Source organism: Cricetulus griseus, chromosome 3 (genome assembly GCF_003668045.3).
Source record: "Cricetulus griseus strain 17A/GY chromosome 3, alternate assembly CriGri-PICRH-1.0, whole genome shotgun sequence".
Taxonomy (NCBI): Eukaryota; Metazoa; Chordata; class Mammalia; order Rodentia; family Cricetidae; genus Cricetulus; species Cricetulus griseus.
Window position 1 is genome coordinate 186,913,463 of NC_048596.1, and position 22,122 is coordinate 186,935,584.

The 22,122-nt window shown below is 41.9% G+C and overlaps 1 protein-coding gene across 2 annotated transcripts in view; it reads left to right on the forward strand.

The window, feature by feature from the left end:
• The window catches only part of Hydin (HYDIN axonemal central pair apparatus protein), a 323,803-nt gene that overhangs the window by 239,601 nt on the left and 62,080 nt on the right, over positions 1-22,122 (forward strand). For both annotated transcript variants that reach the window (XM_035442673.1, XM_027405997.1), the window contains 8 exons: positions 905-1,244; positions 1,323-1,606; positions 3,421-3,642; positions 9,422-9,630; positions 9,821-10,003; positions 10,927-11,046; positions 15,127-15,286; positions 15,389-15,561. In XM_035442673.1, coding sequence (XP_035298564.1) covers positions 905-1,244; positions 1,323-1,606; positions 3,421-3,642; positions 9,422-9,630; positions 9,821-10,003; positions 10,927-11,046; positions 15,127-15,286; positions 15,389-15,561 — 1,691 coding nt within the window. The remainder of the gene's footprint in view (positions 1-904; positions 1,245-1,322; positions 1,607-3,420; positions 3,643-9,421; positions 9,631-9,820; positions 10,004-10,926; positions 11,047-15,126; positions 15,287-15,388; positions 15,562-22,122) is intronic.

The following is a 22,122-nucleotide window of genomic DNA, read 5'->3' on the forward strand; positions in this document are numbered from 1 at the left end:
ATTTCATCCAAGCAAAGAGAAAAAAGAGCAGAGCCCACAAAACATACTTGAAAGTACAATAAAAAAAAAAGAGTGTGAGGGTTGGTTTCTGTATACCAAGCTCATTGAATAAATAATTTTTTGGCTTTTTGGTTTTTTGAGATAGGGTTTCTTTGTATAGCCCTGTCTATTCTGGACCTCACTTTGTAGACCAGGCCTTGAACTCACGGAGATCTGCCTGTCTCTGCCTCCCAAGTGCTGGGATTAAAGGCGTGAGGCATCACTGCCCCGCATAAATAACTATTTTCAAAGCCTAATTGTGACAAGATTCTAAACGTTTGTCCCCAGAAATACACTACAAAGCCGTATAGTTTTAATAACCCTCACACTAAGAGAACCCTTACTCCATGAGAGGCACCGTTGTAAATTCCTTGGATGAATCTGTATACTCAGTCATTAACAGCCCTTTGACGTACCTATTACCATCCCTATGATGCAGAGAGAGGACTAGGTTGTTGGCAGGATCACAAGGCTATAATACTGCTGGGCTAAAACCACCTCCCTCTCTGGCCTTTCCCAGGGCACCTGAGCGAACGCATGTGCAGAAAACAGGCTTTGCTAGCCTTTTCCTGTTGGTCATTCGGATCAGCAGCCCTAGAACAGAATGTGTGCTAAAGTGCCTGGGCACCTGTCTCAAAATTCACAAGGCAGAGCCCACATCTGCAATGTAAAAACATGAGACAGAAGTTCCAATGGAGTTCCCCACTGTACACATGAAGTGATTCCCAAACTTCCTGTCCTAGGGATCCTGTACCTGAGTCGTCAGTCACCTGTTGAAACAAGATGTCCCTTGCTGTCCAGCATGAAGTTTTGCTTGTCTTTTAATAAGTTGCTTAATATGTAATTCATATGTTTTGCCTTCTAGATTCCCGCTATTGCCAAGATAGAAATGAAGTTGGAATCGATAGAAAGGAAAATTTCTGTCAGAGAGCAACAAACAGCTGAAGAATCCTCCAGAAAAAAGAAAACCACGACTGACTACACATTTGGGTTTCCCATTACCCAGGAACAAGAGGACAGCGAAGGAGACTTCCTGAAGGAAGCTGACAAAACATTAGCACAAAAGTTTAAAATCTATGACATGTGTCTGAAAGATATCCAAAACATCCTCATGTACTGGGACCGAAAGCAAGGGGCCCAGCAGCCTCATGGAGGCATGGAAGAGATACCCCATGAACCTGATGACCAGCGCCAGGCTCCATCAGGTGGTGGTGGTGGTGGTGGTGGAGGTGGTGGTGGTGGTGGTGGTGGTGGTGGTGGTGGTGGAGGTGGTGGTGGTGGAGGTGGTGGTGGCGGTGGCCGCAGGGGCCGCAAAGACCGGGAGAGGGAGCGCTTGGAGAAGGAGAGGGCTGAGAAGGAGCGCCTGGAGAGGGAGAAGGCTGAGAGGGAGCGCCTGGAGAAGCTACGGGCACTGGAGGAGCGGAGTGATGTGGAAGGGGAAGGAGAAGAGGAGCATGAGGGGAAGAAGGATCTGGGGGTGCCCTTTATCAACATCCACACCCCAGACTTTGAAGGAGTAAGCTGGAAGGATGCCCTGGAGAGTGACAAGCTTCCTAAAGGAGATCAGGTACAACAAGTGAGGCGTAGGGTCTGTGCTAACATAAACATGCTTCTTTGTATTGAAAATCCATATCCCCTTCAATGAATCTCTGATGCCTCCTTGCATATACAACAGCAATGCCTAAAGGGACCTTTTTCCCTCCATAGGCAGGTGTCCACCAGTCTATTCCATCTACCTGGCCTCAATACAGCTGATCTTTAATATTGGCAATACTAGTACCCAGGGGAACAAGAGATGTGTTTGGGAGTCAACCAAGAGGCTAGTCTATTCCAGAAGCCTTTCCCACATGCTTCCCATTGGGATGGTAATTAATCTATTAGGTAGCCTTTCACTACTACCAACAGAAGTATTGTGTCTTTATAAAGCAACCTCAACTGGTGATTTATGGGGGGAGGATAGATAGATAGATAGATAGATAGATAGATAGATAGATAGATAGATAGATAGATAGATAGATTTGTCTGGACTACTTTTACTGTAGAAGATCAGAAAGTAAAATTCTAGGCTAAGGTCTTTCAACAACCACTCAATTGTCCCTTTGGAGGGTGAAGGCAACCACCAACAAGATACAATGCACATGGCCATGTTCCAATAACCTTTATTTACAAAAGCAAACAGCAGCCCAAATTTGTCAGAGAGTGGGCAGAGTCACAATTTGCTGACCTCTGGTTCATCAGAAACTAGGTAGACCTTCTAGAAGATAGCCCTAGAAGGGATGAATGGCAGGGGAGAATTGGAGGAGGGGGGAAAGCAGTTCTTCATAAAGGGAAATATATGTTATATGAGTATCCTTACTATCATCCTTGCCATAGCGGGTCCAGGGTAGGCTGAAGAGTGCACAACACTCCCTCTACTCAGCTCACAGTTTTGTGTTAGGCCAAGCTTAGGCAAAGAACTGTGGGAGTGGGGACTCAAGAAACTCTTCCCCTTTTGCCAAGAACATCTTGTACAGTTTTGTAGCCTCCACACTTGGACCCATAGGTTGGTTAGACTGTTAATTTAACAACTGGTGTCTTTCTCTGTGGCCATTGTAAATCCTAGGAAGCAGCTCCAGTTCCATATTATGATACTCTGTGGTCCATGGGATGGGATGTAGATTACATGGAGATTTTGACTTGGTAGGCGTACCAGGCTGCTTAGTCCACAGAACAGGCTATGGCCTTTATTATTGCCATGACAACCTCGACGCTGAGTGCTTACTCTAAGGACTTCTGCATACTGCAAGGGAACTTGACGCCCACTTTCCAGGCCCTTGATTTGGGGGTGGCTCGTGTATTACAGACCAGAGCACAGTGATAGGAAACCCAAAACCTTTGCTTTGTTTGGTAGGTTTTTCTTTTTGCCGCATATAACCTGCCCCAAACCCAACTTTTGTTTGTCTTTGGGAAGAAGAACATTTAAAGAAAAGGAACATGAACTGTGAGAATTAATGAAACAGATGTGCTACAGACATCTGAACCTTAAGAGCTGGTCTGTTTAAATCAAATAGCCCTATGGAAGGTTAGGCCACAATCTGCTTTATCAACCTAGTTCCTGCCCTAATGGAGTTTATAGCCCTGTTTGCAAAGACAGACAAATTGTCACAATAAAGTGTGACAGTGGCTATGAGAAATACAGAGCATAAACAGCCCACAGCAAGAGCCTCTATGACAGTCTGAAAATCCTGGCAGAGCCAATTCGGAGGCCCATCCTTCCCTTTAGAATCTCTCAACAACACTGAGGTCAGGGAAAGGTGCATGGACCACCCTTATTCATTCTGACAGGGGCATGGCATTGGCACAGAATCTGCACAGGGAATTAATGCAAAACTTTTCATTTAGATCCTGGACATCCTAGGCCTGGGGTCCTCTGGACCACCCATCCCAGCTCCTGCCTTGTTCTCCATCGTCTCTTACCCAGCGAAGCGGCAGTCTTTGGTGGCCGCTGACGTCCTGAAGCACTTTGTGTTTGTGATTCCACAAAATGATGACATTGCCCTGTTGGACGAGAAAAAAGACTTGGAAGGAGACTCGGATCTCTTCCTCAACACCACGGTAGCCAAGGTAGGGCATCTGTGGCTGGCCTTGAATTTGGCAGGGTTCACAGAACGGGGATGAAGGCCACTCCCATAAGGCAACAGTCTGAGTCTGATATGAGGCCTGTTTCTCTGGGCCTCCTGCCTGAGGAGTCTCCATGAACTCCTGTCACTGAGTCTTCCCCTCTGTCTACCTGGGAGGAGACTGAAAATGACTGCTGGTCGTCTTTTCCAATCCCCAGGGAACAGTTTAGGAAATAGATCACATTACTCTGAAGCTTATAGGTAAGGAAATGAGCAAAATAGCTTTTTGAAATTATTAATGTGTGCATTTTCATACCAAGTGATGGGGTCCCTCATGAGCTTCTTCTGTGCAGTTACACTGTGTGCAATGGCCATATTCCCCATGACCCTCCTGCCTTCTCCCACCGCTCAGTCCCCTTCCTCTTCCAAAATAGTGCCCCTTCTATTTTCATGCCGTGTGTGTGTGTGTGTGTGTGTGTGTGTGTGTGTGTGTGTTATGTGTGTGTGTGTGTGTTGTGTGTGTGTGTGTGTGCGCGCGCGTGCACGCGCACACGTGCACACATGTGTGCACGTTTGTGTGTATGTACACATGTATATAATCTAGGTTCTATACAGAGAGAAAGTGTGAGGTATTTGTTCTTCTGATTCTGGCTTTTTTCACATAATAATCTCCAATTCCATTCATTTTTCCTACAAATGACATAATCTCACTTTTTTATAGCTGAATAAAATGTGTGTGTGTGTGTGTGTGAGAGTGTGTGTGTGTGTGTGTGTGTGTGTGTGTGTGTGTGTGTGTGTGATTTTCTTTTCCCGTGTATCTCTTCCTGAACACCTAGGCTGTCTACATAACTTGGCTATTGTGAATCATGCCACAATAAATATGAGTGAGCAAGTGTATCTGTGGTATGTTGACAGGTTCCTTTGAGTGTGTTCCCAGGAATGGTATAGCTGAATCATAAGTTTTTTAGTTTTGTTTATTTGTTTGTTTGATGGGGAACCTTCATACAGATTTCCATAGTGGCTATAATAGTTTACATTTCTGACAGCAGTATGTAAGGAATCTCAGTGTAGTTTTGATTTGCATTTCCCGGATGTTGAGAGTTTGAGGGGGGGTGCTTGTTTTTTTGTTTTTGATTTTTTTAAGCATTGATCATTTGTACTTCATCTTTTGAGAAGTAACTTTCATTTCATTTGCCTGTTTATTGATTGACTTTGGGTTTTTCATTTTTATTCTAGGTATTAATCCATTGTCAGATATGTAACTGGCAAAGATTTTCTTTTGTTCTGTGGGTGTGTCTTTGTGGTGATATATTACTTATGTTTTATTAAAGTTCACCTGAGGATACAGAAAGCAAAGCTAGCCACAAGCCATAGAGCCAGGCAGTGGTGGCACACACCTTTAATTCCAAGACTCAAGAGACAAGCAGATGGATCTCTTTTAGTTCAAGGCCACACTGAGATACATAAAATTGATCCAGTCTTAAAGAGAAACAATTCACACAAAAGTGATCTCAGCACTTGGGATCACACAACTTCAATCCCAGCACTAGGGAGGTATAAAAGGAAGAACCATAGAGTCTCAAGAAGATTTATTCTCTAGCCAAATTGAGGAGAAGCAGCAGTCTGGGGTTGCAGTCTGAAGATTCATGGAGCTAGCCGAATCACCCTTTCAGTCTGAGGTAGAGGTAAGAGCTAGTGGCCCACTGCTTTGCTTATCTGGCACTCGACTTGAACCCCAATATCTGTCTTTGGGTTTTTATGATTCATGTCACATGTCTTCACTGTGCCGATGGCTTCCTGTGCTGTTCAGAAGCTTCAGTTTCAGGTGACCCCATTTGTTAATTCTTGAAATGATTTCCGGAGCTGTTGGACTCCTTCTCTGCCCCTGCCTATGCCTGCATCTTAAAGTGTTCCACCTAACTTTTCCTCCCTGTGTTTTAAAGTTTCAAATCTTACATTAAGGTTTTTGATCCATTTTGAATTGTTTTTTGGTGAAAAAGATGGATGAGACCCTTGCCTTTACAGGTGGGTACCCAGTTTGCCGGCACTGTCCGGTAAAGACTCTGCCTCTTCTCAATAGATGCTTTAACATACAGTATATATTCAACAAAATTAGGTGACTTGTTTCTTGGTCCTATATTCCATTCTAGCAGTCTGAGTGCCTGTTGCCTCACTCTGTAGTGTAACGTGACCTCAGGTGTAGTGACACCACAGCAGAGCTCTTTTTCCTCAGGATTGCTCTGGAGATCTAGTGTCTTTCGCTTCCATATGAAATTGAGGATTATTTTTCTGTCATGTGAGAGGAACTGTCTCAAATCTGTAGATGGCTCCAGTAATGTGGCCATTTTCACAATATTAACTCTGCTAATCTATGAGCATGAGAAGTCTTCCTGTATTCCAGGGTCTTCTTCAGTTTCTTTCTTCAACTGAAACTGGCTTATAGTGTTGGTGTGTGTGTGTGTGTGGGTGGGTGGGTGTGGGTGTGTGTGTGGGTGTGTGTGTGGGTGTGTATCAGTAGGTGTGAAGTATGGATACAGGCTAGTAAATCAGAAAGAAGACTACTGGAGGGAAAAAAAGGTACCATGGAAGAGAAACGTGGTATTCGACAATTGAAGCAGGAGAAGAGGCTGTGGGGGAGGGGTCTAAGTGTACTGCGGTATGAGAAACTGGCCAGGGGTGTGAGAAAGAAGAGGAGGAAGGATAATCAGCAAAAACAGATTTTGTTTGGAAACGTCATAATGCTAATTTTTAAAAACTGGCTCTTTTCAAAAGGTACAGAGATGTGTTCTAAAACTATGACAGTTCACAGTATAAGAATACAAAGATTATGTTGTTTCAAAATATTTTTTTCTGGGACTTTGAGCTGGGAAAAAAAGAATACAAAGATTATGGGTTAAGGGAACACATACTACCAGAGGGAAGTTAGATTGTTAAGGAAATTACAGTGGGAGGATTAGATAGTATGCAGGAAGTCACTTTTTTTTAATTTTTATTTTATTGTATTAGTTCAAATTAGGAACAAGCTTGCTTCAGATGTCAATCCCTTCTCCCTCTCCCACCCCTCCCCGCCCAAAGGAAGTCACTTTTTAATCTCATTGCCTAACAAGGAGATTAAACATGAATTTCAGTTGAACTATTTTTTTTTAATTTAACAAAATTAAATCATGTAAAAATAGAAAAAATCATGCATACAATTCATAGAAGAAATCACAGAAATAAACAGATTTGAGCAATACTATGTGGAGTGTTGCTTATTATTATTATCCCAAAGGAATAATTGTGACCCAACATGTTATTTTTTATTATTTGAATTAGAAACAAGATTGTTTTACATGTCAATCCCAGTTCCTTCTCCCTCCCGTCCTCCCCTACCACTAACCCCCAACTAAAACCCTACCTATCACATACCCTTTCTGCTCCCCAGGGAGGGTGAGGCCTGCCATAGGGTGTCATCAGAGTCTATCATATCCTTTGGGATAGGGCCTAGGCCCACCCCCTGTGTGTCTTGGCTCAGGGAGTATTCCTCTATGTGAAATGGGCTCACAAAGTCTACACCTATACTAGGGATAAGTACTGAACTACTACAGGAGGTCCTGTAGATTTCCGAGGTCTCCTCAGTGAAACCCTCATTCCTGGGGTCTGGATCAGTCCCATGCTGGTATCCCAGCTATCAGTCTGGGGACCAAGAGCTACCTGTTGTTCAGGCCAGCTGTTTCTGTGGGTTTCACCAGCCTCGTCTAGACCCCTTTGCTCATCACTCATTCTTCTCTGCAACTGGATTCCAGTTCAGTTCAGTGATTAGTTGTGGTGACCCAACATTTGAATTCCTTTGCATATACTCGCTCCTGCAAGCCATACACTGAGCCTCTATCCCATATCCAATAAAAAGTAGAAAATCAGCATCTAGAGTGAGCAGCATTAGTGGGCGTGCCTCGCCAGAGCAGAATGCCCACTGGTGACTGCAAATTAAGACAGAGAGGAAGTGAGCACCATCATCAGAAGTGGCTGTTGCACCAACCCTCCTCTTCTGAAAACTGGCCCTGTCAAAGAAACAATTAAGCAATCTGTAACCTGCCATTTGAGGAGGAACTCTAGCTCTTTTGCAATTGACAGGGAAAACTTTATTCTTAGGCTGGAAGAATAATAGCCGAAAACATAAAAATGATGGTAGAATTAGAGCATCGTGATTGGACATACATCAGAGGAACTTGATTCAAATTTACTATAGAGATGTAGTAACAAATGCAGTATGATAATCTATAATATCTGACCACTTAGGAACTGTCTTAACTTTTCTATTCATGTGAAGGGACACCATAACCAAGGCAACTTATAAAGGGAAGCATTTGGGGGGAGGGGCTTCCTTACACTTGCAGAGGGTGAGTCCATGACCATCATGACTGGGTACATGGCAGCAAGCAGGTACACATGGTGCTGGAGCAGTAGCTGAGAGCTTACAACTTATCTGCAAGTTGGAGACAGGGAGAGAATGATTGGGCCTGGCATGGGCTTTCAAACCTCAAACCTCACCCCCACACACACCGACACACTTTCTCCAACAAGGTGGCACCTCCTAATCTTTCCCAAAACAGTTACACCAGCTGGGGACCAAGCACTTAAATCTATGAGACTATGGGGCCATTCTCATTCAAACCACCACAGGAACACATAACTATAAAAATGCATGCCTGAGACTCATGGGGAAGTAAGGATTGTGTGCATTACAGGGGTATTGTTCACATCCTTAGCTCTGGTTAACTATACTGCCAAAGTGTAACAGGAGACAGTCCTTGTTCTGAGGAGACAGGAGCTGAAGTGCTTAGAAGCAGAGTGTCAGGTTGATGGGCTCTGAAATCATTGGTGAGACAAGTCTCTGGTCATGCGGAGGGAGGGGGCAGTTTTCTAGATGAGGTTAATGGGATGGAAAGACCAACCCCAAATGTGGGCATCACCATTCTATTATAAGTCGTGGACTGAGAGTGAAAAGCAGAGAGCCATCTTGACATGAGTACAGCGTGGCCGTCTCCCCAAAGTGCTCCTGCCACTGTGACCCCCCACCCCAAAGAATCAAAGTGGGAGCCAAGATAACCCTGCCTTAAGTTGCGTTTGTCAGGTATTTCAGCACACCAACACATAAGGAACACAGTCACCACCTGGCACTTGACCAAGGGTTACCATTAGTAAAGCCAGGATTGTCACACGCCTTCAGTTTTTAAAGTTTTCTGATATTAAAAGGTTAAAATGGTAAATAAATTAAAAATCAGAGAAAAATTGGATCAAGAAGCATGAAAATACACTAGAAAAAAAAGAGAACTACTTATTAAATGTGACCAATTAGATACAAGTGTTTATTTGTACTCCTTCCCAAAATAGTAAGAGAGTCTTTTAATTCCTTTTAAAGTCCTAAGAACAAATAAAAGAAGAAAGGAGATGGTGGGGAGTAGAATATGCCAATAAATATTAACCATCATGTGGCAGGTGGCCGGAGAAACTGGCCCAAGCAATGCCAAGTAAATTGAATGCCCAGCTGGCTATGATGGGACCCTGCCAGGAGCTGAAATTCATCCCATATGTTCTCTGTCAGCTTCAAGATTGCTCCCCTTCTCGGGGAACAGAGTACCCAGAGAAATACTAGCCTTGCTACTAACTCGTGAAGCTGGCACTACTCTTTCCCTGAGGCCAGCACCTGCTGCTCACCAGCCAGACTGCAGACATGCTGTAGGCACCTCTGTCTTTGCTGTGTGCCAGGTGTAGTTAAGCCTTTGTGCTCCTTTTGAATTAAGGCCCAGGAAGAACAGACCTCTTCGTCTAAAGGGAGCAAGCAGAAAACAAAAGAAAAGACAGAACAAGCTCGCGAAACTCAGAAGGAAAAACGTCGAACAAACTACACCAAGAAAGGCATGCCTGGGGGACCAACCGGGACCGTTGCCCCGATGTCTGACATAGACCAGAACAGCTTCGATGGGGAACACTCCCAGGAAAAATTCATCAGGTAGGCTTGAGGCAACCAGGGAGAGAGAGCACAGCTGTCACACTACCAGAGGGGAGCAGGGCTGTCCTTCCTGAGGCCTTACAGCCTGCCATACTTAACTCCACTAGCACAGGACCTGTCCCAGCCAGTTGCCCTGTCCTCCCTCAACTGGAAGCACCAGTTACTTTAAAAGCCTGTGTGGTTGTTTCAGGCTGAATAACTTCCGGTGGATTGTGCCTCCCAATGGAGAGGTGACCATGAGAGTGCACTTCTCCTCTACTGATCTTGGCAACTATGACCAAACGTTTAATTTCGAGCTTCTTGGCACCCGCCGCCAGTACCAGCTCTACTGCCGTGGAATTTGTACCTACCCATACATCTGCAAGGATCCAAAGTAAGTGTATTTCATTTTCAAAGAAAAGGCTGAAAACTATGTTTTTGAGTCCCATCATCCCAAGGCACTCTGAGCAAGGTAAATATTAATAATACTTGGGGACCAATGAGAATGCTCGGTGAGTAAAGGTGCTGCCCAGCACGCACACATGCTCGCGCACGCGTGCGCACGCGCGCGCACACACACACACACACACACACACACACACACACACACACTAATAATAATAACAATACCACTGAAATGGAAACACATCCCAGACCCTCTTGTATCAGGTTTCAGTGCATCAGACCTTGAAATAAGAGCAACATACATGACATGATACCACAAGGTATTCCCAACCTGAGACAGAATAACTATTACATTAAAAGAGAAAAAAAGATGTCTTCTGGCAAGTGAGTCTGCATATTTAACTGCAGATTCAAACCACTTTTACTTTTACTCTATGACTTATCACCCTATAAAATGAACATATGTGTGGCTTTTCTCTGAACCACTGAACAGCACTGCACAGTTTAGGTCTCAGATAAAGGCACCTGGGTGAGCAAGCTAGCAAGGTGACTCCCAACTGGAGGGAGGGACCTATAGCTTGTCCTTTTTCATAATTCTCACCAAGGACCCCTATTTTACCAAGGAACTCAGAAGCTGATTGATATGCCCTGGAACTGTTTAGTAGGTTTCCATAGTGATTATGGTGGAATTTTTACATCTGAGTGTTATGGAGTAGAATATTCAGCTCAGCTCTCAGTCTTTTTCTTAAGTTCCAACCATATCATCCTCTCCTAGAAAGCAGGAGATAAAGCTTCCACAGAGATCCTCAAGTTAACTGTCTTCAGACACCTGGACCCTTCAAAGCACATGTATGGAAACATTGAAATTCCAGTTGTGTATGGTCATTTTACCTCTTCTTCCCCTCTGTTCAGGGTTGTGTTCCCTCAGAGGAAGAAATACATGAAGTCAAATGAAGTCATCTTTAAGAAGTATATAATGAGTGTAGATAAATTTTACTTTGGGCCACTGCTTTGTGGAAAGTCAAGAGACAAGTAAGTGTTACATTATTTCAAGGTCTATTTCAGACCTCTGGATTGGGTTCACAAACACTGCAAGTAGAGTTTTTATGTAAGCATGGCTTTTATTGACACTGCCCCCGGAATCCTAACCAGGAGAATGGGACTCTTATGTCCCAAGTCTCTACCTTGACACCCAGATGACACAGATACCAACTCCACCTAAGGAGGTGGAAAGCCTAAGGAGGCCAGACTTTGGAACGGTGAAATTAAGACTTCACTTTGGGATATATCAAGTCCAAGGTGTTTAGAAGATATCTCTATAAACCACATAAATCAGAGAATAGAATATATAGTTTGGGTTCTCACAGGAGAATTCTGTCTTCAAGATGACAAAATGCATGAGTAGGGACTATATGGAACAAGGAGAGGGCATGTAGCAAGAAAAGAACAAGAGATGATTCCACAAAGAACTCCTCCATATACAAGAAGAGTCTACAGTAGACACAGGAAAGAGGGCCATAGTTCTTAGGGGAAACCAGGGAAAGGGGCACCATGGCTCCATGAGAAGAATGAAAGATCAACTGTGTCAAATGCTGCAGAGAAGGCAGAAAGATGAAGGTGCGGGCATCCAGTGAGTTCAACAACGTGGAGTTCTTGGGAGAATGGGAGGCTTGGCAGGAGTCCTTCTGGGAGAGTTCTTGGAATTATGCCCAAGGTAAATGAGTTGAAGAGTTGGTGAGAGGGAAGAGAATAAAGATAAGTGGGAAGATAATTCTTAGGGAAAGTTTGGTAATGAGGAGGGATGATGGGAGGTTCAAGGATGGGAGGTTCAAGGATGTGAATTCTTGGAAGCCTGATGGAATTCTTTTGTTCTTGTGATGTCTGTATTCCAAGGGGGAGCGAGAAGAGAAGAAAGTTAGGGTCATCAGTAGCATAGCTCCCTGAGACAACATAGTAGGATGTGGGGTGCTATCCTTGACCAGGAGGAGGAAACACTATATTATGCCAGGTGGAGGAAGATGAGATTATTTAGGGTGAAGATACAGTTGCAGGTATAAGATGTATAATTAATGGAGCAACTATGCTTATTTCCTCCATGACAAATTATTTGAGGTCACCTTCCTGAGAGAAAGTGAAGAATGCTTGTCATAGTTAGGGTTTCTATTGCTGTGAAAAGATCCCATGACCATGGCAACCCTTATAAAGGAAAACATTTTAATTGGGGCTGGCTTCTATTTTCAGAGGTTTAGTCCATTATCATCATGGTGGGACGTGGCAGCATGCAGACAAATAAGGTGCTGGAGAAGGGGCACATCTTGACTGAAGGCAGCAGGAGACTGTATCCCATTGGACATAGCTTGAGCATATGAGACCTCAAAGTCCACCACCCAGTGACACACTTCCTCAAACAAGGTCACACCTACTCCAAAAGGCCACACCTTCTAATAGTTCCACTCCCTATGGACCTATGGGGGCCATTTTATTCAGCCACCACAATGTTTAAGATGTGGGAGAGACCAAATGAAGAACATGTGTTATAGAGCAGAGAATGCTCGTGTTCAGCTGGCACTCTCCTCCTTATTCTGTCCGGGATTTACCAGGCAATAGAATGGTGCTGCCCACATCTAGGGTTGGTCTTTCCATCTCAATTAATCTAATCTAGAAAACTTTCCCACACATGCCCAGAGACTTGTCTCACCAAATGAGTCTAAATCCCATCAACCTGACACTCTGCATCTAAGTAGCCTCGTGGTAGTGCTTACCTAGTTAGCCCCGAGTTCAATCTCCAATGCACATAAACCAGCACTTGGGAGATGGAGGCAGGAGAATCATAAATACAAAGCCATCTTTGGCTACATACAGAGTTTAAAGCCCAGCCGCATGAAGGTCTCACCAATAGTACTACCCAAACAGGAGCTGAATAAAAATAACACCACAGGCATGCCACAGTGGATGAGGAAAAGCCCACGAGGCTTCAACCATACACAAAGAACTACAGGCAGCTAATGAATACTCAGAGTGGAAGAAATAGTCTTCCCCAGGGAAGATCACAGCAATTGGTTATCCAATACCAAATGGTCTGCCCTAAAAACATACATATGAGTAACATCATGTGGAGTGACAGATTATATTTAGGGATATTTATATGTGTGTGTGTGTGTGTGTGTGTGTGTGTGTGTGTGTGTACGTATGTATATACATATGCATGCATGCATGTAACAACAATTAATGGAAAAAGAGGCCATGAACTTGAAAGAGAGCAAGGGAGGGGTACAAGGAAGGGCTTGGAGGGAAGATAGTGAAGGGAAAAATGTTGCAACGATATTATAATATCTTTTAATGGCTGAGCTCCACGAGACCCTGTCTCAGGCAGGGGGGACAAAGGGAGAAGCAAGTATGCTAAAGGAACTGGTGAATATTGCTAAGAGGAAGCAGAATTGGGGTCCCAGATTAGGTTGATTATCATAATTTTAGTGATACTAGTTTTAACTTACTCAAAATGTTTTATTGCACAAACAAAGAGTTGAGATGGAAAAGGAACCAAGGTCTCCATGCAAGGTCTTCAGCACTTCCTGTGATACAGAGTGTTTACTTTGTGCCTCCTTGGTGGAGCTAATGGATTATCTTTGTTCCCCAACCTTTTTATCTCCTCTAGTTTATTTGCTGAGGAGCTAGACTAGAAAGAGATTAAGATGCTGATGATGGGTAGGACTTTTAAGACCCAGTAGAAGATCGTAGGAGGGAGGGTGAGAAAGGACCAAGGTGGCGGACATGGCATACAAAGAAGTTCGGTAATGGGAATCAGATAATGATTATTCACAGAAGTGTGTGTGTGTGTGTGTGTGTGTGTGTGTGTGTGTGTGTGTGTGTGTGTTAGGAAGGATTAAGATTAGCAACAATGCAGATACCACTCACTTATTCATGTAAACCTTGTTAATCCTTGTCAGCAAGAATAATGGGAAGACATCCCATGTGAAGGGATGCTCTCTTGACCTGGACACATGGGGAAGGGCCTAGGCCTGACCCAAGATGATGTGGTAGACCTTGGGGAGCCCCTTTTGAGGGCCTTACCCTGCCTGGGGAGTGGAGGGGGGATGGCTAGGGGCAGGTGGGATGTTGGGGGGGAGGGGAGAGGGAGAAGGGATTGACATCTGAAGCAAGCTTGTTCCTAATTTGAACTAATAAAATAAAATAAAATAAAAATAAAAGAATAATGGGAAGAAACAGTATCCACCTCACAGGTTTGTGGGAACCAACTGGGTAACAAACAAGAACTCTTTAGCATCATGTTAAATTGTGACCGTGATGGGTAAGGTGTTGAGGTCACCTCCCCTTTCCCAGTTACTCACACAGAGTTGTCTGACTGATACTACAGTTTGAATCTGTTGTTCTCTCTCCTTCCATCCTCATCACAGCTTGCTCAAAGATCTTCTCGGGCTGTCTCTCCTTTCCTGGTCTAGGCTGAGGCCTCTGATCATGTGTATCTCTTAATTCCTTCAGCCCTCTTCAGTGGTTCCTTTTCCGTTCATTGCCTTTAAGGAGTGTTTTCCAATAGCCCTGATACAATAGCCCTCTGCAGATCCCTCCCAAAGGCATTAGGGAACAGAAGCAAACTAGTTATATGAACAAGGCCAAATAAATCCATGTCAGAGAAGTAACAATCTATCAGGGTATTGTAGGTGAAAGAGAGTGTCTTTAAGACAGTTGTCAAATATCAGGTGACTCAAATGATAATACCTCAAGGGCATACAAGGATAGATGGTTCCTTTTCTCAGAGCTCTTTGCTAAGAACTAAGAATAACTACCATTTTGTTGGGCATTTGATATCTCCACTAGTTCTCAGAGTTTCAAATGTACAATCTCACCTAACACCAAACAATACAGTCACCCCCCCTTCTTAAAGATAAGAAGACCAAGGCTTATGGTGTCACATCACAGTACAGTGTTCTGAGAAGCAAGTGAACAACTACAGATGTCATGACCTTAGCCAACTGCCACTGCTTCCACACAGTCAAGCTACCCTTTCAAATGACATTGCCCCTCATAGGCTCATTTGACACATAAATTCTCACTCAGTCATCACAACCTCATCCCATTTCCATTCACTTCCAGGTATAAGTCATCTTTGTTCCCTGGCAACATGGAGACACTGACAATCCTGAACAATTCTCCAATGGTGGTGGAGGCATTCTTCTGTTTCCAGAATGATGTGAAAGCAAGCACATACTTTCTAGAGCCCATCAACATGATTCTGAAACCCAATGAAAAGCAGGTACAGTCAAAGGGGGAAAGCCCATCAGGGTGAAGCTTCCTTAGGAAAGTCAAGACCTGACATCCTCCATGTAAATGGACTTTGTTTCAACTCTTCCATCAGATACTAAATGTATGGGCCTATCCTACTGCAACTGGTGTCTTTGAAGACAGCATTGTCTGCTGCATCAAAGAGAACCCAGAGCCAGCCATCTTTAAGTTAAACTGCCAAGGAATTCGCCCAGAAATTGATGTGGAGCCCAAGCAATTACATTTTGACCGGCTCTTGCTTCACAGGTAAGAGTTGTGGATGACCCTGGAAGAGGAAGGAAACTTGAAGAAAGTGTAGCTCCAGGGTAATCAACTCATCTTGAGTTATCCTGGACTTTTGGGTTTGTTGGTGGTGGTTTGTTTTTGTGTATGTCACTAGAAATTAAACTCCAACTCAGAGCCTCGTGTGTGCTAGGCAAGTGACTCTGTCACTGAGCTCCTACACATACACACACGCACACGCACACGCACACGCACACGCACCAGCCCATTATTTGATCCTTTAATTAAAGCAAGAAAGGAAAATCAAATATTCTCTATCAGTCCATACATTTGAATTTTTCATATGCTTCCTTTCTGTGGCTCTGAATTTCTGTCTGATGTCATTTTCCTTCATGATTTCTTTAGAATTGCTTGTAATGCAGAAATAGCAGCAGCCGCCAAAATAACAATGATAACACGCCACTGCTCAAGGCTCTATCTCTGAATCAGACTGCTCACAGATGAGCATGTCAAACTGTACTAGTGTCTTTGTCAACTAGACACAAGCTAAGGTCATTTGGGAAGAAGGAACCTTGATTGAGAAAATGCCTCCATCTCATTAACCTGTAGACAAGTCTGTGGGACATTTTCTTGATTTTGATTGATGTGGAAGGACCCATCCCACTGTGGGTGGAGCCACCTGGGCAGGTGGTCCTGGGTTCTGTAAGAAAACAGCCTGAGCAAGCCATGAGGAACAAGGCAGTAAGCAGCTCCTCTGTGGTCTCTGCTTCATTTCTTTACCCCAAGTTCCCCCCTAATATCTCTCAAAGATGGATGATAACCTGGGAGTTATAAGATGAAATGAACCCTTTCCTTTCTAGGTTGCTTCTGGTCACAGTTTTTAATCACAGAAATAGAAAGCAAACTAGAATAGTTAGTAATTTCAAAGATGAAAGCAATCAAACACAGAGGCAGAAAAATACATGGGGCATCTTTTATGATCCCACACTTACTGCTCATATCAGCCTTACACTTTCCAGCCCAAATTAATAACTCAGCCTCAGGTGGGCAGTGGTGGCACATGCCTTCAATCCCAGCACTCGGGAGGCAGAGGCAAACAGATCTTGACTTCTACTGAGAGAGTTACAGGACAGTCAGGGCTACACAGAAAAAAAAAAAAAAACACCTCAACCTCTAAGAAAGAATTTTTGATAACTTCAGTCAACAGTAAAAAATGGTTTGAGAACATACATAATTTAACATGTCAAGTTCTCACCTACCTCCAGGGAATCCATTGTCATATATTCAAGGTCTGAGTTCATTTATATATGTAATCCTAAATTAGGGACATTGCCAACACTTCAAACATGAGGGCCATTTTCTTAGAAATATCTTTAGTCTGTTTACCATCAGATCTGACTGACATCAGGATTACAAGAAGATTAGACCAAGTCACCTGCCCTTATTTGTTCCTCAGAATCATCTCCCAGAATTGGTAGGAAAGTGGACCATAAAACAGATCCAGGATCTCTAACCCATTCCTCACAGTAGCAAGACTAAAAACCATTAAAACAAATAATATAGTGTATTGAAGAATGGTTTGATTAAATCAAAAAATGAGAACAGTAGAAGCAGAGAAATGAAAATACCCAGCAGGACATGTTTTAAGAAATTAAAAAGTGGAAATATAATCATCAAAACACACATATGTCTAGTAACTAAGCTTCCAGATGCAGGAAGCAAGAACCAGTAGAACTAAGCCAATGAATAGATAAGTCTGAGATCATGGTTGGAAATATATTGATACCTTTTTTCTGAAAGACCAAGAGAATAACTAGTTAAAAAATCAACATGGATGATCTGAATACAACTATTAACTACTTTAACCTAATTAAATGTATTTTGATTCTAATTTTTACTGTTCGAGAATTTCATATACGTATATGTGTTTTGAACAAACCCACCCCCCCACTTCTTCCATTTCAATTCTTTCCCATTCTCACCACCACTCCCCCCCTAACTTCATGTGCTCTGTGTTTAGACTCACTGAGAGTCCAGTTAGTGCTGGTCATCCATATATGGGTGTGGGAACATCAGCAGAGTATGCATATTCTCTCAGCAACTACATTCCTTAAAAAAAAAAAAAACTGACTTTATTTTCCCCAGAAGCCATCAGTTGCCAACAGGTTCTTAGCTAAAGGACTCCATGAACTTCAACTTAAGACTTTATGAGTTCCCTCCCCTATCCATTCTGGGATTTTAACTGACTTAATCTTGTGCAGCCTTTGTGTGTATAGTCACAGCATCTATAAGTTTATGTGTGCAATAACACTGTTATGTCCAGCCAATAGTGTGCTGATATTTCACTGTAGACATCTACTACTTCTTGTTCTTATAGTCTTTCTACCCTTCTTCTGAGATTAACCCTCATACTTGTAGGGAACAGTATGATATAGATGTCACATTTATAGCTGATCAGTTTACAGTCTCTTATTCTCTGCATGTTGACCAATTGTAGGTCTCTATTAATTGTCATCTGCTACAAAAAGAATCTTCTTTGATGAGGGCTGAGAGGTGCACTCATCTGTGGGAATAAGGATAAGAATGTAGGGGATAGTTTGCTTTGTCAACTTAAGAGAGTAATTGTATTAGATTCTCCTCCAAGGCCTATGACCTAGCCAGCCAAGGGTTTTTGTCCAGTTAACAGTACCAGGTATCATTTCTGTCTTGTGAAACTGGCCTTGGTCAAAACAGAAAGTGATTGGTTATTCCCATAACATTAGAGCTACTATTGTTATTAGCAGACATCTCTTGCCAGACTAGTCATAACTGCAGCTCAAAGAGCTCATGGATGATTGAAAATGTTAATTACTTTTTGTGTAGAACCTTCCTCTTCGATGAAGACTAGTCAGTAGTAATGAAGCTTCCAAGTCAGTCCCAGCTTCATTTTTTCATATTCTGTGACTCAGATATGCAGTGTCTTCAATCCTTCCAGTTTCTGGAGAGTAACCAAGAGCAATGACAATAGCATGTAATTTTTGTGGCTGTCTATGGGACCCGTTGGCCAACAACATTAAAAGAGGTAGTCTATACCTGACACTGAAGTTTTTATATGATAGCCTATAGTTTCTAGGAAAGGCATTATAAGGTAACTTCATTTAAACTCACTTACTTTATATATGTGTATGTATTTATTTTAGGAAGCTTCTATAGTAGTGGGGTTACCACATGACTTTTCAAAGGTCTTTGGTGTTGTAATCGCTCCCCATAATCCTTCCTCTCTATGTAGATTCTAGCTTTTTTAATATTTAGATATGTGTTTTAATTGGGATACCCAAAAAAGTCAGAAAACTATTAAGGGGTCAGAGGGAAGGCTTCAAGGTTATTTTAACCAAATGTCAATCTTGTTAATCTTTTCAAATAACCAACTCTACCTTTCATTGATTATTTGTATTTCTATTTCTGATTTTTTATCATCTCTTCCTATCTACTGTTTTGGGTGTTTTTTGTCTTTTTTCCAAAGCCTCCATGTTCATCATTAATTTATTAATTTAAGACCTCTTTACTTTTTTATGTAGGCACTTTGTGCTGTAAACTTTTCTCTTAAGACTGCCTTCACTGTGTCCCATAGATTTTGATATGTTGTGTTTTTATTTTCATTCAACCTTAGGAAATAATGATTTTCTTCTTGATTTCTTCCTTGACCCAGTTGTCATTCAGTAGTGTATTGTTTAGTTTCCATGAGTCTGTGTACTTTCTGTAGTTTCCAATGCTGTTGATATCAGCTTCATTTCATTATGCTCAGACACAATGCCAAATATTATTTCAGTTTTCCTTTATTTGTTTAGACTTGCTTTGCATCCTAATGTGTGGTCAGCTTTGGAGGAAATTCCATGGGCTCCTGAGAAGATATTTCATTTTTAGTGACTGAGTGGAATGTTTTGTAGATGTCTGTTAGGTCCTTTTGATTTATGATGTCATTTAACTTTGATGTTTCTGTTATTTTTGGTCCAGATGACCTATTGGTGAAGAGGGGTATTGAATTCACCCACAATAACTGTGTTAATCTGTGGATTTATTTTTTATTTCATACTATATACTTTGATCATGTTTGATCCCTTTTCCAACTCCTCAACATCATTCCCACTCTCCACCCACCCAACTTCTCTCTCTCTCTCTCTCTCTCTCTCTCTCTCTCTCTCTAAAAAAAACAGTAAAAAACAACAAAAAAGAATTGAAACAGTAATGGGATGTAAACCAGGAGGCTGGATACTATCCTCCATCTTACTTACCTTAAAAAAAAAAAGAATTGAAACAAAGAAAAATAAAATAAGAAAATCAGAAGACAACTTGTGAGAGTTTGTTTTCTCTTTCTACCATGTGGGACCTTGGGATAAAACTCAGATTATTAGGACTGAGATGGTCAGTCGCTTCATCTGTTGAGCCATCTTGGTGGAACACAAGATACATCTCCTTTTCGAAACATTACTAAAACTCAAATCACACATAAAACCACACACACTTATAGTGGGAGACTTCAACACCCCACTCTCACCACTGGACAGGAACACCAGACAGAAACTTAACAAAGAAACAAAAGAATTACTAGAAGTTATGGCACAATTGGACTTAACAGATATCTATAGAACATTCCATCCAAATACAAAACAATTTACCTTCTTCTCAGCGCCACATGGAACCTTCTCTAAAATTGACCACATACTTGGCAACATAGCAAACCTCAACAGGTACAAAAAAATTTAAATAGCCCCCTGTATCTTATCAGACCACCATGCTTTAAAATTAGAATTCAACAACAACACGAACTACAGAAAACCTACAAATTCATGAAAATTAAGTAACACCCAATTGCATAATTCCTGGGTCTAGGAAGAAATAATAAAAAGAGAAATTAAAGATTTCCTAGAATTCAATGAGAATGTGGACACAACATATGCAAACCTATGGGATACTTTGAAAGCAGTGCTAAGAGGAAAGTTCATAGTGCTAAATGCCCACATGAAGAAACAGGAGAATAATCACACTAGACAGTTAACAGCACAACTGAAAGCTTTAGAAAACAAAGAAGCCAATACACCCCGGAGGAGTAGATGCCGGGAAATAATCAAATTGAGAGCTGAAATCAATAAAATGGAAACTAGGAGAACAGTACAATGAATCAATATAACAAAGAGTTGGTTCTTCAAGAAAAATCAACAAGATAGACAAACCTTTATCCAAACTTACCAAACAACAAAGAGTGAACATGCAAATTAAATAAAATCAGGAATGAAAAAGGAGACATAACAACAGACACAGAGGAAATCCAGAGAATCATCAGGTCATACTTCGAAAACTTATATTCCTCAAAATTCAAAAATCTAAAGGAAGTGAACAATTTTCTGGACAGATTTCACTTACCAAAATTAAATCAAGAACAGATAAGCAACTTAAACAGACCTATAACCCCTAATGAAATTGAAGCAGTCATTAGAAGTCTCCCAACCAAAAAAAGCCCAGGGCCAGGTGGCTTCAGTGCAGAATTCTACCAGAAATTCAAAGTACAGCTAATACCAATTCTCCTCAAAGTATTCTACATAATAGAAGCAGAAGGGTCATTACCAAACTCTTTTTATGAGGCTTCAATAACCTTGATACCCAAACCACACAAAGACACAACTAAGAAAGAGAACTACAGACCAATACCTCAAGAACATTGATGCAAAAATTCTCAATAAAATACTGGCAAATCGAATCCAAGAACACATCAGAAAAATCATCCATCATGTTCAAGTAGGCTTCATCCCAGGGATGCAAGGATGGTTCAACATACAAAAATCCATCAATGTAACCCACCATATAAACAGACTGAGAAAAAAACCACATGATCATCTCACTAGATGCCAAGAAAGACTTTGACAAAATCCAACACCCTTTTATGATAAAGGTCTTGGAGAAATCGGGGATAACAGGAACATACCTCAACATAATAAAAGCAATGTACAGCAAGCCGACAGCCAACATCAAATTAAATGGAGAGAAACTCAATGCAATTCCTCTAAAATCAGGAACAAGACAAGGCTGTCCACTCTCTCCATACCTCTTCAATATTGTCCTTGAAGTTCTAGCTAGAGCAATAAGACAACAAAAGGAGATCGAGGGAATACAAATTGGAAAGGAAGAAGTCAAACTCTCACTATTTGCAAATGATATGATAGTCTACGTAAGAGACCCGAAAAACTCTACCAGGGAACTCCTTCAGCTGATAAACACCTTCAGCAAAGTGGCAGGATACAAGATTAACTCAAAAAAATCTGTAGCCCTACCATATACAGATGACACATTGGTGGAGAAAGAAATCAGAGAAACATCACCCTTTACAATTGCCACAAACAACATAAAATACCTTGGGGTAACACTAACCAAAAAAGTGAAAGATCTGTACCGTAAGAATTTTGAGTCTCTAAAGAAAGAAATCAAAGAAGATACCAGAAAATGGAAAGATCTCCCATGCTCTTGGATAGGCAGGATCAACATAGTAAAAATGGCAATCTTGCCAAAAGCAATCTACAGATTCAATGCAATCCCCATCAAAATCCCAACACA